The sequence below is a fragment of the Rhineura floridana genome, chromosome 1 (genome assembly GCF_030035675.1).
Source record: "Rhineura floridana isolate rRhiFlo1 chromosome 1, rRhiFlo1.hap2, whole genome shotgun sequence".
NCBI lineage: Eukaryota > Metazoa > Chordata > Lepidosauria > Squamata > Rhineuridae > Rhineura > Rhineura floridana.
Window position 1 is genome coordinate 208985781 of NC_084480.1, and position 16950 is coordinate 209002730.

Genomic DNA, 16950 nt, shown 5'->3' on the forward strand with positions numbered 1-16950 from the left:
GGTGGCACGGAATGCATTCTACCAGCTGCGGCTGGTAGCCCAACTACGACCCTATCTGAGCAAGGAGCATCTTGCCTCAGTTATCCATGCTATGGTAACCTCTAGATTGGACTACTGTAATGCACTCTACGTGGGGCTACCTATGAAGACGGTTCGGAAACTTCAGCTAGTGCAAAATGCTGCGGCCAGAGTTCTCACTGGGACAAAGAAATTTGACCATATAACACCTGTCCTGGCGCAGCTGCACTGGCTACCGATATGTTTCCGGGCCAGATTCAAAGTGTTGGTTCTTACCTATAAAGCCCTAAACGGCATCGGACCGCAATACCTGATGGAGCGCCTCTCTCGCTATGTACCTACCCGTTCACTACGCTCGACGTCGAAGGCCCTTCTCCGGGTCCCAACCCATAAAGAGGCCCGGAGATCAACAACTAGATCTAGGGCCTTCTCGGTGGTGGCCCCCGAACTATGGAATGCCCTCCCAGACGAGATACGCCTGGCGCCTTCTCTGTTATCTTTTCGGCGCCAGGTAAAAACTTACCTTTTCGCCCAGGCTTTTTAAATTTTGTAAATTTTTAAATATTTTAATTTAACATTCTAAACTTAATATGATCTTAATTTAAATCTCAATGGCAATTTTATTAATGTTTTATAATTGTACTATATATATATATTTTTTCCACACTTGCTCATATTTTAATTGTGATTTTATTTGTTGTACACCGCCCTGAGAGCTTTCTGCTATAGGGCGATCTAGAAATGTAATTAAATAAATAAAATAAATAAATATCAAAAATCAGAGTAAAGCTAAAGAAGACCAACAAAACAATCATAACGCCAAAATACAATTTAAATAACATCCCAGAAGCATATAAAGATCAAATAAGGAACAGGTTTGAGGCTTTAAACTTAGTTGACAGAGAACCAGAAGAAATATGGAATGAAGTCAGAGACATTATCAGGGAAGAATGCAAAAACACAATACCCCTCGTTAAAAAGAGAGAAAGACCTCAATGGATGACTGAATAAACTCTTAAAATTGTTAAAGTGAGAAGGAACGCAAAAGCAAAAGGAGATAGAAACACTGTTAGAACCCTAAATGCAACAATACAGCGACTAGTACGTAGGGAGAAAGAGAACTATTACAATAGTTATTGTATAGACATAGAAGAGGACAACCAAAAGGGAAGAACAAGAGCCCTATTCCAAAAGATTAGAGAAATGAAAGGGAAATTTAAACCACAATGTTGAATAATTCAACAGGGGAACACACTGACTGACTGAGATGAAATAAAAGGAAGATGGAAGCAATACACTGAAGAACTCTATAGCCCAAATAGGACCAAAATATAACTAACATATTGTTGGAAGTGGGACAAGAGCAACTCCTGTTTTGTTCTTTTGTTTATGTTCCAGAAGGAAGATAGGGTTCTCCAGGTGGCTAGGCTTGACTACCTTTACCTGTGATGCTCTGACTGACTGACTTCTGTCGCACTGATATGCTTAGGGAAGCTTATCTGCCCCTCCTCCTGCTGCCCTTTCCTTCTTCTCTTCTTCTACTGTCCGAGAGAGGGGAGACACCTTTGTCTCTGCTCTCTCTCTCTCCTGAGCCATGAGGGCAACTCCCAAATGTGGGCGTTGCGCCTCCAACTTAGTTAGTTAGTTAGAACTAGGTATGCCTTTCCTATCTACTATGTATTTCCATAAATAAAGTAGCTTTTCTTATTTTACTAAGTCTCAAGCCTCAGTGACCTCAATGCAGGGTAAAAGCCTGCTACTTAGGTAAACGCACACACTGGCACACACACATCTCAGACCACTGACGATCTCTGCTAATAGCTATACAAATTTACATAACAGATATAGCTAACACATAGCTGGGATGATATTCAGAAGACATCCAGGTTCAAAGTAGTTTTATTGGTCTCTCTGCTGGCTGCTAGGGATGGGAGAATGTCAGTTTCTCTCAGTTTTAGTTTCTTGTTGTTCCAGTCTTGAGTTGAGTTCTTCACAGTTCCACATTAGTTTGTGGTTTTTTAAAAAACTTCCTCCTAAAAAATCATCAGCATTTTAGTGTAGTTTTCTCCTAATATACACATTTTGTATACAAATTTGCCTAATATGCACATTTTTGCAAAGCCATTTCCCCTAATATCATGCACTTCATATGCTATTTTCACGAATATATGCATTTTATGCACATTTCCCCCCCAATATATGCCTTTTTGTACTCATTACTTGACTGGAAAACTGCACTGCAAAATTCAGAGAAGCAAGAATTTCAAAGGAGGGCCACGTTTCAGGTCGCACATTGTTTTGGGAAGTGCAAATCAGGTAGGGTCACCATTCAATGTGACCTGGATCAGATTTCTCCCCCATCCCAACTTGTTGCAGTCCCTGACACTGACCTTAAGGAGTAGCTGGGGTATTTTCAACACGGTGCTCTTCTGCCGGGCCACAATCTTTTCTGTTTCATTGATACGGGCTGTGACAAAAAAATGCAGGGCGGCTTGTTCCAGCAACTGGCTCATGTACTCGCTCGATTTGATTAGCACCTCCACAGTTTGAGCTGACAGGAGGAACAAACAAACAGAGAAAACACAACTGAAGCCTGAAAGCAATATAGTTGCCGGTTATTACTTCCAGTCCTGCTGATACAGTATTACCCATAGGCCATCAGACGCAATAAAGATGCGGCTCGCAGGGAGGGTCAAAGCTTTGAAAGGCGCAAGGAAATATTGAATTGCTGAACCAATGGATTGCTCCCTCCTCCTCCCCTCCCCCTCCTTCCTTCCCCATTGGTTGTGTTTTGCTGGAGAACTAGGATTTATGTAAAGATTTAGATCACATTTACTCATGAGATTAAAGGCACTTCTGCAGCTACAAGCAACAGTTACAGGAAGTTTGACCCAAAACAGAAGGTACGTCATTGAAGAGGTACTTCCTCTTGTGTAGGGATGGGCAAATCTGACCATTTTGGTTTCTGTTTCTCATTTTTCCCACTCTTCAGTTCTCCACATTTCCACATCAGTTTGTGGTTTTCCTTTAAAAAGCGCTTCTCATGAAAATTCATCAGCGTTTTAGTTCAAATTTCTCCTGATCCACACATTTTTGTATATAATTTTGCCTAATCTACACATTTTTGCAAAGCAATTTCCCTTAATATACTGGACGTCCATTTGTATTTTCACTATATGCATTTCTATGCGCACTTTACCTCTGTATATGGATTTTTGTACACACAACTTGGCTGGAAAACGCATTTTTATTATTTATTTATTATTTCAATTTATATACCGCCCTTAGCAGAATAGCTCTCAGGGCGGTGAACAAACAAGATAAAATACAATATATCATAATAAAAATCATAAAAACATATACAAACAAACAACAAAAAACACTACAAAAACACAATACAACAAAAATTAAAAATACGGATTAAAAGATTAAAATGGTTAAGAAAATTAAAATGCCTGGGAGCATAAAAAGGTCTTTACCTGGCGCCGAAAAGATAAAAGTGTAGGCGCCAGGCGTACCTCTTCGGGGAGGCTGTTCCACAACTCAGGGGCCACCACAGAAAAGGCCCTAGATCTAGTAACCACCCTCCGGGCTTCCCGATGGGTTGGTACCTGGAGGAGGGCCTTAGATTCTGAACGAAGTGAACGGGTAGGTTCGTATCGAGAGAGGCGTTCCACAAGGTATTGAGGTCCCACACTGTGTAAGGCTTTATAGGTAAGAACCAGCACCTTGAATCTCGTCCGGAAGCAAATAGGAAGCCAGTGCAGACGCGCCAAGACAGGTGTTATATGCGAAGACTGACTGGTCCTCGTCAGTAGTCTGGCAGCTGCGTTCTGCACCAGCTGAAGCTTCCGAATTGTCTTCAGGGGCAGCCCTACGTAGAGCGCATTACAGTAATCCAATCTTGAAGTTACCAGAGCGTGAACAACGGAGGCGAGGTCGTCCCTGTCCAGATAGGGGCGTAGTTGGGCTACCAGACGAAGATGGTAAAACGCATTCCGTGCCGCCGAGGCCACTTGGGCCTCGAGAGACAGGGAAGAGTCGAGAAGAACCCCCAAACTACGTACCTGTTCCTTCAGGGGGAGTGTAACCCCATCCAGAACAGGGTTAACATCCACCATCTGAGCAGGGAAGGCATTCACCAACAATGTCTCGGTCTTGTCTGGATTGAGTCTCAGTTTATTAGCTCTCATCCAGTCCATTATCGCGGTCAGGCAACGGTTCAGCACATCAACAGACTCACCTGAAGAAGATGAAAAGGAGAAATAGAGCTGCGTGTCATCAGCATACTGATGGCAACGCACTCCAAAACTCCTGATGACCGCACCCAGCGGCTGCATGTAGATGTTGAAAAGCATGGGGGACAAAACCGACCCCTGAGGGACTCCGCAATGGAGAGTCCATGGTGTCGAGTGATGTTCCTCAAGCACTACCTTCTGGTGACGATCCACGAAGTAGGAGCGGAACCACTGCCAAGCAGTGCCCCCGACACCCAACTCCGCGAGTCTCCTCAGAAGGATACCATGGTCGATGGTATCAAACGCCGCTGAGAGATCAAGGAGAATCAACAGAGTCACACTCCCCCTGTCCCTCTCCCGACACAGGTCATCATACAGGGCAACCAAGGCTGTTTCGGTGCCAAAACCGGGCCTGAAACCGGATTGAAACGGATCTAGATAATCGGTTTCATCCAAGAGCGCCTGGAGTTGGCTGGCAACCACCCGCTCCAAAACCTTGCCCAGAAAAGGGACATTCGCCACCGGTCTATAGTTGTTTAAATTATCTGGGTCCAAGGAGGGTTTCTTTAAAAGAGGTCTCACTACTGCCTCCTTGAGGCTACCAGGAACCACTCCCTCCCTCAAGGAGGCATTAACCACCTCCTTGGCCCAACCGGTGGTTCCAGCCCTGCCAGCTTTCACTAGCCAAGATGGGCAAGGATCCAGAACAGACGTGGTCGCCCGAACCATTCCAAGCACCTTGTCCACTTCCTCGAGCTGCACCAACTGAAACTCATCCAATAAAGAAAGACAAGGCCGTGCTCCGGACACTTCAATGGATTCATCTGTCACAACATCAGAGTCAAGGTCCCATTGCCAGATTCGGAGAAGTGTGACTTTCCAAGGATGTTTGTGTTTTGGTGCATGTATTGTTTTGGAAAATGCAAATTAGGTAGGTTCATCTTTAAATGTCACCTGAATCCAATTTCTTCCCAATCCCTACTCTTGTGAGGTTCTGAGCCACTATAGTAGGTTTGGTTTTTGGATTTTTGCAAGACATGCTTCTCCTCAAATGCAAAATAGGACAGGATTATTATTTTTTCAGAGATGCAAAGCCGGACAGCAGCCACAAAGAACAGATTTCTTCTTCTAGCCTTTAGCTATATTTCTAGATGTAACAAAAATCCTAACCCTTCACACTGAGGCGGCCACATTTGAAAAAGATGTGCTCCCACCTTTGTTCCATCTACATCAAAATGGAGCCCTTGCTTTCATTTTTATCAGTATTCCCAGGCAACCATCTGACCCAGATTTCCAAGACCTGTCAGAAGTTGTTTGATGTGGCCCCTCTGCTGCAAAGGAATTATGCAATACACCTCTAAGTCTTAGCCTTAGATAAAAATTAGAAATAGTCACATCGAACACTCCCCTTCAACTCCCCCCTCCACCAAAAAGACATTAACTATGGAGGAATGAATCTTATTTTTTTTACAATTTGAAAAAGAATGTATGGGGGAAACATTTCACAATAAAAGCAAAGAGTCTCGAGGTATTTTAAAGACTAGCAAATGTATTGTGGCATAAGCTTTTGTAGACTACATGATACACCAGAATAAACTTGTCAGTCTTTAAGGTGCTACCAGCTTCTTTAATTGTTTTTGCTGCAACAGAATGGCATGGCTACTTCTTTGGAAATGTCAGAGGCAGGGCCAGTTCTAAAGGGAAGCCAGGTTGGGCACTGGCCCACGGGCCCCGGAGCTACAGAAGCCCGTGAGGGGCCCTCCGCTCCCCTTCCGTGATCCGCGCCCCCCACGCCCCCCACTTACCTGTCAGCCGGCTTTTTAGCATTGCCCTTAATGAAGATGGCGGCCGCAGCTTCCCTAAGGTACTGAAGCCGCTGCTGCCATCTTAGTTGATGGCAGAGATGTGGGCGCGTAGCATGCACATGTGCCATCAACAAAGATGGCGGCAGAGGCTTCATTCCCCTTAGGGATACCGCGGCAGCCATCTTCATTAAGGGCAATGGTAAAGACTAGACAGGTGGGGGGCCGTGGGGGTGCACGGGGGCTGTGCACGTGCACACACACACACACACACACACACACACACTGGGGGGCCAAGGGCAAGCTGATGCCCAAGGGCCCCCGCATGCCTGGAGCCGGCCCTGGTCAGAGGAAGACTGCACTCTTAACCATCCTTACAAGAATGTCGTATTGAAGCAGCAGCAAACACAATACAGGCCACAGAGGACCTATACATGGAGAGGAGACTAGGATTGTGACAAATGACCTGATATCCACTGGTGTACTCACTTTTTCATTGGATACACTTGATGGCTCTTCAGGTTGGATGTAATATTCAAATAGAGAACTAAGCATGTAAAATCCAATGCACAAAGTCTCAGGGTGCTTCCACATGGCAATTTGTTGTGAACTCAGTGCTTCTCATGCATGCAGATTTTGTGTTGTGACCACGTGACATCGTCTTCATCAAAATGCTGCCCCATATTATTTTCCCATTTAATCCAGATTTCCCATTTCTACAGACAATCCAATATGTAAAACACAGATGGAGAACCTCAGGCTCAGGGGCCAAATACTGCCTTCCAGGCAGCGGTGGCTGGTGCCCATTGGGACTGGTAGGGCGGAAGGCAGAGAGGCCAACACAGGGTGGAGCCAGAGCCAATGACAGGCAGAGCCGTTGTAAGTCAGAAGGCAGTGGGCTGGCTGAGGGTAGACTAAGCTTGGTGGGGCGGTGCCCTGCTTGCTCTAATGGACCAACTTCCACTGCCCTCCAGGCCTCTCTGGACTCTCCCCAGGCCACACCCCCTCACCAGTCCTGCTGTGCATCCTCCTAAAAAGGAATGCAGCCCTTCGGATGAAAAAGGTTCCCCATTCCTGAATAATACAAAACAACAACACAGAAACAGTAAATGTTGATTAAAGTGGGGGGAGGATATGTGCTGGTATTTTGATGAAGGTGATATTGTGTGGACACTGTACAAGACTTGCAAGCTTGAGCTGCAATGAGTCCACAAACACCCCTAGTCTACTCGCTCTCCTCTTCCCCTGCCCAGTTTTGGGTTATATGTACCCACATTTGGGTTAGATGCAGCTATTCAAACATGATGCCCAATGAGAAAATTATATCAAGTAGCTCCAGGGCTGGGTTTGGCATTCCAGGAGTACAGGGCTGGCTGGTGCAATAATAGTCCCCTCACTGTTTATCGGCACTAATTTGTCAGCATGGTGCTTCAGTTAGAATTGGGCTTCGAGGCTATAAGCAACTTAGAGCAAATTCCAGTTGAAATCCGTAGGACTCACTTACGTTAAGGGGCGAGTTTTAAAGCCAAAAGAAGGAAAGAGTGCAACAGTAGGGCCAGTGTTATCATTATGCAAAGCGAGATGGCCGCCTTAGGTGGCAGATGCAGGGGTGGGATGCAACAGCAGCAGGCCTCCTCTTGAGCCCCCTGGCCATACCTTTCTCTTGGCAAACAGAGCTATGAGTGCCGCATGTCCTGCTCTGCTCCCCCCCCCATTAAGCTAGTTTACTGCCCCCTGGAGTAGTAGATTATGCTGTCCCATTGCCAGTGTTGAAGTAAGAGTCAACTTTCAGTTGAGCTGGCTTCTGCATGTGGAATCAGTGGCAGCTGGTGGCTCCGTATCAGTGGGCCAGCGGAATCTGCTCCAGGTTTTAGTCCAAACTTTCATTCGAGGAGCTGTCCAAGGTGCTCAGAAAGTTCAGACTAAAACCCAGAGCGGATTCCACAGACCTACCACCAGCTGCCACTGTGTGGAATGGATGGGGGAGTACTATGTTGTCCACCTTAGGCAGCAAAATGTCTTGGGCTGGTCCTGGCAGAGTGCCCCAGTTTAGGGTTTAGGGATAGATGAAACTGTCAGTGTTGGTTTCTCTCCATTTCCACATTTCTGCATCAGTTTGCAAATTGTTATTTAAAAGTCCCCATGGAGATTCATCAGCGTTTTAGTGCAAATTTCTCCTTATACACACCTCTGTATGCACTTATCCCTAACGTAAAGCATTTATGTATATTATTTCCAGTAATATATGCATTTCTCTGGAAACTATCTTTTTAATGTACACATTTTTGTACTCATTATTTGGGATGAAACTGCATCACAAAATCTGGAGGAAATCCAAATTTCGAAAGATAGCTGTGCTTCGGTTCTCATATAGCTTGACCCTCTCCCTTGCTTATCTGCTTTACAACCAGCCCCTGCATAGGCAGCTGCAGGCTAATTGTTTTACAGCACTAGAGATCACCTCGGTGCAGCCAGCAGAGACTGACATCTGCCATTCTACACCTTACTGTCAGCCCTTGCCCTCCCAGCATCTGAGGCACTCTGCCTGATAGTGGGGCTGGCCCTGAGCCTCCACATTCAGGTGCCAGGTGAAGAATATCCTCTTCTAACTAGTGTTGGTGTAATTCTGTTTCTACTGTTTTCCTGCAGCTGCCCTTCTGGCTGTGTATGTACACACTACATATTTAAAGCACATTTGAGACACATGGCTTCCCCCAAAGAATCCTGAGAATGGTAGTTTACCCCGCACAGAGCTACAAATCTCAGCACCCTTAACAAAATACAGTTCTCAGGATTCTTTGGGGAGAAGTAATGTGTTTTGAATGTATAGTGTTACACAGCTTCTGTTGCTGCTATTTTAGCTACTTTATTTAATTGAGAATTTACTTGTTGATATACTATTTTACGATGGAGCATACTTTACAATTATTGTAAGATGCTTTTGAACATTTTAAATAAATACAAGATTTTCTTGGCTTCTTTCTTTTATCCTGATCCACCATAAGCCTTCAGAAAGGGGCGGGGCTATGTGCTTTAATTAATGTCATCCCACTGAAATGTGGAAACATATTCTTGCCTTACCTTTCATGGGTTCCAGTGTCACATTAAAATTGTGGTTCTTGAATTCAGTCTTTGGGACTCCGGTATAAAACACAATGTTGCCAGAAAGATAAGATGTGGCAGTGTAGCGGCTTTGGGTATTGTTTCGGAAAGTAATGTTGACACTGACATCACTGCCAAGTGCTGTGTCTTCCACTGAAAAGTCCATGTCAACCTCCTCAGTGGACACAGTATCTTGGGTCTGAGGTTTCTTAACACCATACATCAGGGCAGTCTCCAGGGACAGTCGTTCTTCCTCTGTGCCTGCAAAACAAATGGAAAATCAGCTTTTTTAAAATATGCAAACCACTGGACATATTCCCATGACCACCATTAAAAGCACAATGTTCATGAGCACAATGTTCTCATGAGCAGGAAAGTGCTGGAGGAAACCTCAGGCACATGTACTCCCCTCTCCTCCCCATGAGGAGGTTGTACAGAACCTTTAGCTTTCCCCTTAAGGCAGTTTGGTATGTTGACAAACTATGGTTAACACTAACTGGTTAATTTTAAACAATCCCAGCATCAAACTCTGGTTTCTGAAGCTGGCTTGTTAAAACTAATCAGAGTTAAGTTTAACTGTAGTCACAGGTCTAGACAACCTTGCAAACTGTGGTTAACTCAAACTGGAAGCAAAAACTCCTCTCCTCAGCTACTAGGGAGGAGGAGAAGGGAAGCAGAAGTGGAAACACATTTATTTTATTTATTTATTTTTCAATTTATATGCTGCCCTTCCTCTCAGAAGGAGCCCAGGATGGCAAACAAAAACACTAAAAGCACTTTAAAGCATCTTAAAAACAAAAGACTTCAAAACACATTAAAACAAAACATCTTTAAACCCATTTTAAAGAAAGCATCTTAAAAACATTTTTAAAAAACAACTTTAAAAACAATTTAAAAGCAATTACAGAATAGACGCAGACTTGGATAAGGCCTCTACTTGAAAGGCTTGTTGAAAGAGGAAGGTCTTCAATAGGTACCAAAAAGATAACGGAGATGGCACCTGTTTAATATTTAAGGGGAGGGAATTCCAACAGTTTGGTGCCACAACACTAAAGGTCTGTGAGGCTTAATGTGGTTTATGTACTTTGGTCTAAGCCATGGTTTAGTACAACATGGAAACATAGCCAATGTTGGCATTTCTACTTCATGCATGGTATGGAAAATACGATGATGAAAAACGCTAGAGGCAACGGGGAGGGAAGAGGGAGTGAGAATAACAGGAGATGAATATGTGGAAGTGCAGTTATACATTCTTGGATGTCATTTTAGTTAGGGTTGAGAATTGAGGAGTTAAAGCAAAGATTTCACAGAAGAGGTGGACTAGGAAGGAGCTTCTGGCAAAAGGGGCAGCATGGTCTCAGCAGCTGGTGGCCCCTAGACTAAGTATGGAAGAAACATGTATCATCTGACATTTGTTCACATCTATCATTAGACTCACTAGAGTCTCAGTGTGACAGACCAGGCCTGGGGAGATCTAGGTCCAAATCACTAGATGACCTTGGGCCAATCATGGTGTCTCCACCCAAACTTCACAGGGTTATTGTGAGGATAAAACAGGGGGAAGCCAGGTACACTGTTTTAAGCTCCCTAAAGAAAAGTCAGGATATAAATGTCATCAGTCAACCATTTGGCCTCAGCAATTGACTTTCTGCTGTGAAAGAAGGGGAGGGATTCCATGTACTTCTGTTAGCACTCAGACACTAAAGAGAGAATTGGTTGGTTCAGACAATTACAAGTAAGCTGAGATCTGAAGTAGTCTTGGGGGTGAGCATGCCACCCCTTTGTTCTTCTTGCATGCATGCAAACCAACAAATCAGGAACTCTTCAGTTAACAACAGTTTCCTGTTTCATCAAACCAGGAAACTATGGTCAACGGTTTTGGAACAAGCCAGGATATCAAGCCAACTGCACACCATGCCTTCAGATCTGGCAATTCTGATTCATAGCTTCCTAGCTCAGATCAAACAGAAAACTGTAGTCAGCTGAAGAGTTCCCTGTTTGTTCACTTATGCCAAGGGAGGAGAATAGGGACTGCATTAATGCCCACAAGTTTTGTTCATATCCCTGATTATTAAACTGAAATGTTATTATCTGTGTTGGCAGTGCAGCAGCAGGTATCATTCAGTTTGTAACTTCTGACCATTCTCTTATACTCTCTGACATAGTCGGTCTGAATGGACAATAAGGGATGGTGCTCTGTGGAAGCGTGGACTGAAACTTCATGCATTTCTTATTGAGTTTTCCCTGAAATCACCTTCTCGGAATTTGTATTGCTCAGTGATCTCCTTCACTGCGTCCCTGCCCTCTTCTTTGGTCAGGATTAATTTCCCAATTTGGGTCTTGTCAACATGTTGAACCACCTTAGTTCCATTTTGCATTGCTTTTGAGTACACGACATCACTGTTCACCTAAAAAGAAAACAAAGAAAAGGCAAAGCATGAAGTCACCTGTTGGCTAACTCAAGAATCTATAGGTCATTGATTCTCTGTGCCATGAGAAATAAAGTAAAAGCTCCCATGAGACCAAAGCAACCATTCACAGAAGAGGCTGACTGATGGGTCACAGCATGCTTCGCTGCCATGATCTTCTCTTGCAGGTGGGTCATTCCCCAGGGTCTCTGCATGAGCTGTTGTGAATGGATTGTTCAGTCGCTTCTGATGTAGAATTATGGGGAGGAGGCTGCCCACTGAACCTCTGCATGAATCATTGCTCTGGCTCCATCCAGACAGAAAGCAGTTTTTGTGACTGGAAAGAAGCCCAGAACATACAGAGATACAATACACAGTCTCGTCTAAAGTAATTCTGTTCTGCTTGCATCAGGATACATTTAGCTTGTCTGATGACCAGGTTCTGAGCCTTCTGCTTCTACCAGTTTGAATCCCTGACCAGCTCCCCCTGCTGGCAGCTAAGATAACGTTGTATATTCAGGGTTTTTGGGGGAGGGGGAATAGCTTGCTGGTAAAGCATATTCTATGTGTGCCCAAGATCCTAGATTCAGTCCGCAGCAGCTTCATTCAAAGGATCTCAAGTAACAGGGCTGGGAAAGATCTTTGCCCAAGACCCCAGCTGTTCCAAAACAGAGCAAAACCATCCTATCCTAGATAGGTCAATCACAGCTTCACATGTGTAGTGATTTAACACACCATTGCAGCTATTTCTTCCATACAATGTCTAAAAAAGTAAAAGATGAAGAAAATTGCTCCAACCACATTGTGATCTGCTCTGTGCAATGGCAATGAAGCATCCTTAGCACAGTGGCCATCTGCCATGTAAATCAGTGTTCTCTTTTCTTTCTGATCTCCCCTTATTTCCATTCTCATTCTCCCTTTCTCATGCTGCTTCACTTCAGTTCTTTACTCCAGCCATCACACCTGCTGCCCGCCCCGCATGCCCTGAACAAGCTTCCTATTTGGTGTCAGTTAAGCCATTCTTCTCTCATCCTTCAAATCCCGAGAACTCTTCTTCTACAAAGCTTTTGCTAATCAATCATAGCCTTTCATCTTCTGCTGCCAAGCTTCTCTTATCCCATCCTAGAGACTTTAATATGAGGCCTTGTCTTCCCCTCTGCCCTGTGGGTTAGCCATCTTGATAAAGTCTATTAATTGCCATTGCCTGGGAAGGGCGTTAAGATCAAGATGGCTAGTCTTGCCACGGCCTGATGATTATTGACTTGTGATGATGCAATGGTGGGCTTTTTCACTGGTGCCCCAGAATTATGTAATGCACTCTCTGCTGAAATGCAATACATTGGCATTCTGCTGACTTTTGTAGATGCACCTTTTCACACAGGCATTCTCTTGATCTCTCAACCTGAGCTTCCTGTGTTAATAGTGACATTGTTTTAATGGGATTAGGTTGTGGGTTTTTTTTTGCAGATTTTAATTATGGATGTTTCTATTCTTTACAATTTAATTGGATTGTTTTTTTGTATTTTAATTAAGGATGCTTAATCTTAGTGTTTGTGCAACAGGGTTTTATACTTTGTAAACCACTCAGAATCCTCTTTTGGCATTCAGCAGCATATAAATGAATAATCAACAAATAAACAAGATTGAAGTGGATGGCTTAACTTGACTTTATTTGTTTGTTTGTTTATATCCTGCCCTTCCTCCCAGTAGAAGACCAAGCAAAGAGCCGTTGGGGTCTCAGCCATATTTTTCACTGAGACCATGTGTTGGGGAATACTTTTCATGGATGCATACCTCTGCAAAAACGAAAGGCGTATCAAACTGGAAGCAGACATGGCCGTGCTTAATGGCTTGAATGGAAGCTGGACCACACCGATACATGCCTGGATGTGGAGAACCAAAAGAAGATACAAATATTGAGTCTCCTGCAGTGCCACCAGAACCCTTCCATCCCTACTGTTAGGATCACTTCTGATGTCAAATCTTTCCATCCTCTCCCCTTGATCAGCTATCAGCCAGAGGCCATTGCAAAAAGCCAAGTTACCAAAAGGTTACATAATTAAAACAGAGATAATATACATACGGTGCTTACAGACATTTTTAGCAGTCATTAGACAGCACTAACCAATATGTTTGCCTGTCCCAGGCAACAAAAATGAAATGTCATTAAAACATGCATGACTGCTGTTTACAGAAAAATATTCTGAATGGAATTAGTTCTGGTTCTAGATGCAATTAATGGAAAGGATGTTGCCTAGCAAACTACCTTTTTTGCCCTTCTTATTTGACAAAAGGTTACAATTTTGAACATCCATGGGAATCGTCCGCCTATCAAAAATACAGTCAGTAGATCGTCTCTTGTCTTATCATGCAATGTAGGGCAAAAAATAGACAGAACCTGCAGCATGGTTCAAACTTCTAGTTGATCAAAATTGGAGGGGGGCATGAAACTGTTCATAAGAGGATGGGTACTAATGGGAGGAAGAGGGAGCACATCTCCATCTCTGAAGCAATTGATCTAATGCTCTCTCATACAGATTCCACTGCATTTATTTGGCTAGTTGGGGCAGAATGTGGATGGGATCTGCATTTGAAAGTGGATTCAAATGCTCAGCCCAACAAAAGTAATACAATGCAGATGGATAATATGTGCATCCAAATATGCATATGGTACATTTGCCCTCCATTGCTTTAAGGAAGGACCATTGCTCAGTGGTGGAGTACTGCTTTGCATGCAGAAGAATACCCAACATTTTGAGATAGGGCTAGCAATGCCCCCAATATGATACCTGGAGAGCCACTGCCTGTCAGCATAGACCATACTGAACTAGATGGACCAACAGCCTGGCTCTGTATAAGGCACATTTCTCCTTTCAGTGGGATGCACATTTGCAGGTGCATGTGATGGCCGCCTCCATTCTGCCCCAGTTCCTCATGCCCAGGTATGTATAGCTAGAACTGAAGGGCACTGAAAGATGTGCCAGATGGTGCTGATGGACAGTGAAAATGCCAATGCAATATGGCAAGGCAGGAAGAAGGCCAAAGTTATGTATTCCGTCTTCCACTTCCTCTAGTAGCAGCAAAGTGAGGGCATGGTGGCTGTGAGCAGGTGTAAAAAATGTGCAAGAGAAAGAAAGCACCCTGCACATGTCAGAGACGACAGTCAGTCAGCAAACTAGCTAGCAGGTCCTGTCTTTCCCTGAGTGACACAACTATTCCACACTCTACAGTTTCTAGAGGGAGTGGGCCCAGTCAATAGTCAGCTGCCCAAATGCCCGAGACTGAAGAACCCTCATAAAAAAATTAACCTATGGATTGTGGTTAACATCATGTGTACATTGATTTCAAAAATTGGCAGTGGGACTGCACTGGAACCAGATTAATGGTAATGTGTACAGCGAGTGCCATAAGTTAATTGTGTGTTATATGAAGTACTCCTTGTGTCTGACATGAATCTGCTGCCAATCAATTTAACCGAGGGATCCTGAGGTCTGGTATTACAAGAAACTGATCAAAGCCAAAACTTTATTCCATGTAACAGGTGTATGCTGTATCGCCATTCTATCACATTGACTCCAAATGAGAAACCAACTGTCTTTGTCTTGTAGTTTGGTAAGGAAGAAATATGCCTACCATCACTGTTTTCTTGAGGAGTGCTATCCACAGCTTGCCAGCCTCCAAAACCGACCGGGAGGTCAGGTCTGGACATCCAAGCTTCATTCCAGCAATGGTAATTCCTTAACACAGGAAAATAAGAATAGTCACATTTCAAACAGCACCATCAGTACCAAACCAAAGGGACATGTTGATTACAGCTATGCCATGAATTCACATTTAATGGAAATAATTGAATCCTAGAATTAGCTAGCAAGCTTGCTGACTAACTAAATAATGTATAAACTCAGCAGTGAGGTGAAAGCACCGTGACCATGGTCAGAGAGATAGGTAGCCAGCAGGACCTCTCTTTTCCTGAGTGACACAACTGTTCCATACTCTACAGCAGTGCTTCCCAACTAGGGTTGCCAGGTCAGAAGCATCCCAAAACCTGAGATTTCAGGGGCAGGCCCTAGTGATGTCATAGGGTGGGCCCTAGTGATGTCATTAAGCATGATAATTAAGCATCAACCATAGTTGCTTGGAGCATACAATAAAAAAAATGCTCTGACTGGAAATTAAGATAGAAAACTTAGCTAAAAGATGGAGCCTGGGTAGGGAACATTTAATCTAGCCTACTTGCTTTTGGCAGCAGCAGCTGAGTCAGGCCAAAAGGGGCCCATCTAGCCCAGCATCCTGCTCTCAGGGTGGCCAACCGGATGCCATTATGGGAAGCCCACAAGCAGGACCTGAGTGCAACAGCAACATTTTCTCCCACTTGAAATTTCCAGCAACTGGCATTCAGAGACGTCCTCCCTCCAACAGTGGAGGGGGAACATATTGATGTCAAGGGCTTGAATCCTACTGCTCAAAAAAAGAAATGAGTGTTGGACCTGTGCTGTAATTATGAGATGTACATAGCAAACAATCACCATAAATGCTTTTGGAACAATTTTTTTTTGCTTTTTGACAATCTCATCGTGAATGGTCTTGTACTGATGCAGCATTGTCCGCCTAAGATCAATTGATTAATAACCTACAGTAGCATAACTGGTTTACAACTCATGACACCTGGGTTCTTTGCATGGTTTAAAGTTGGCATTGGGGGAGAACAGAACTCTTGTGCCTTTAACAGCTATGCAGCAGGCAGATATTCAACAGGTGTAGATTCTGTACTAGTAATGAAATATATGTATGGATGCAAAGGTTGGACAGTGAAAACAGTAGATAAGAGGAAAATAACTCATTTGAAATGTGGTGTTGGAGGAGAGCTTTGCAGATACTATGGACCACGAGAAAGACAAATAATTGGCCAGTCACCAGAAGGCCACTGTAGGAAGAAAGGAGCCTAGTGTTGTGGAGATGTTAGGTAGGAGCACTCGGGAGTAAAGAAGGATGCCCCTGAAGGCTGCAATTCTAAACACACTTACCAAGCCCCACAGAACGCAGTAGGACTTACTTCTGAGTAGATATGGTTTCGATTGTGCTGTTGGTAAAGCTTGACTAGGGATACTCTGAAAAGATGTCCATATCCAAGCAGGGCTGGCAACTCCCTGGCTGGAATGCCCTGCCCCTACCTTCTAGGAATGGCTCTCCAGGATTCCAGGCAATAGACTTTTTCAGAAATTGAAGTTTGGTCTTTTGCATCCAAAGCATATGCCCTACCACTGAGCTACAACCCTTCCCCTGTTTTAGAAAGTACCTTTTAAAATTGTTCTTTTCAATTCACTAATGAATGCACATCATACCTAGGGGAGATCCACACCATTCATTTAAAGCACATTCAAC

The 16950-nt window shown here is 43.9% G+C and overlaps 1 protein-coding gene across 1 annotated transcript in view; it reads right to left on the reverse strand.

Annotated features, from left to right (window-relative positions):
- Positions 1-16950, reverse strand: part of F13A1 (coagulation factor XIII A chain) — a 123891-nt gene that overhangs the window by 21925 nt on the left and 85016 nt on the right. Inside the window, exons 9-13 of the mRNA XM_061591308.1 lie at positions 15202-15305; positions 13363-13451; positions 11415-11568; positions 9140-9421; positions 2409-2569 (exon numbers count right to left, since the gene is read on the reverse strand). Coding sequence (XP_061447292.1) covers positions 2409-2569; positions 9140-9421; positions 11415-11568; positions 13363-13451; positions 15202-15305 — 790 coding nt within the window. The remainder of the gene's footprint in view (positions 1-2408; positions 2570-9139; positions 9422-11414; positions 11569-13362; positions 13452-15201; positions 15306-16950) is intronic.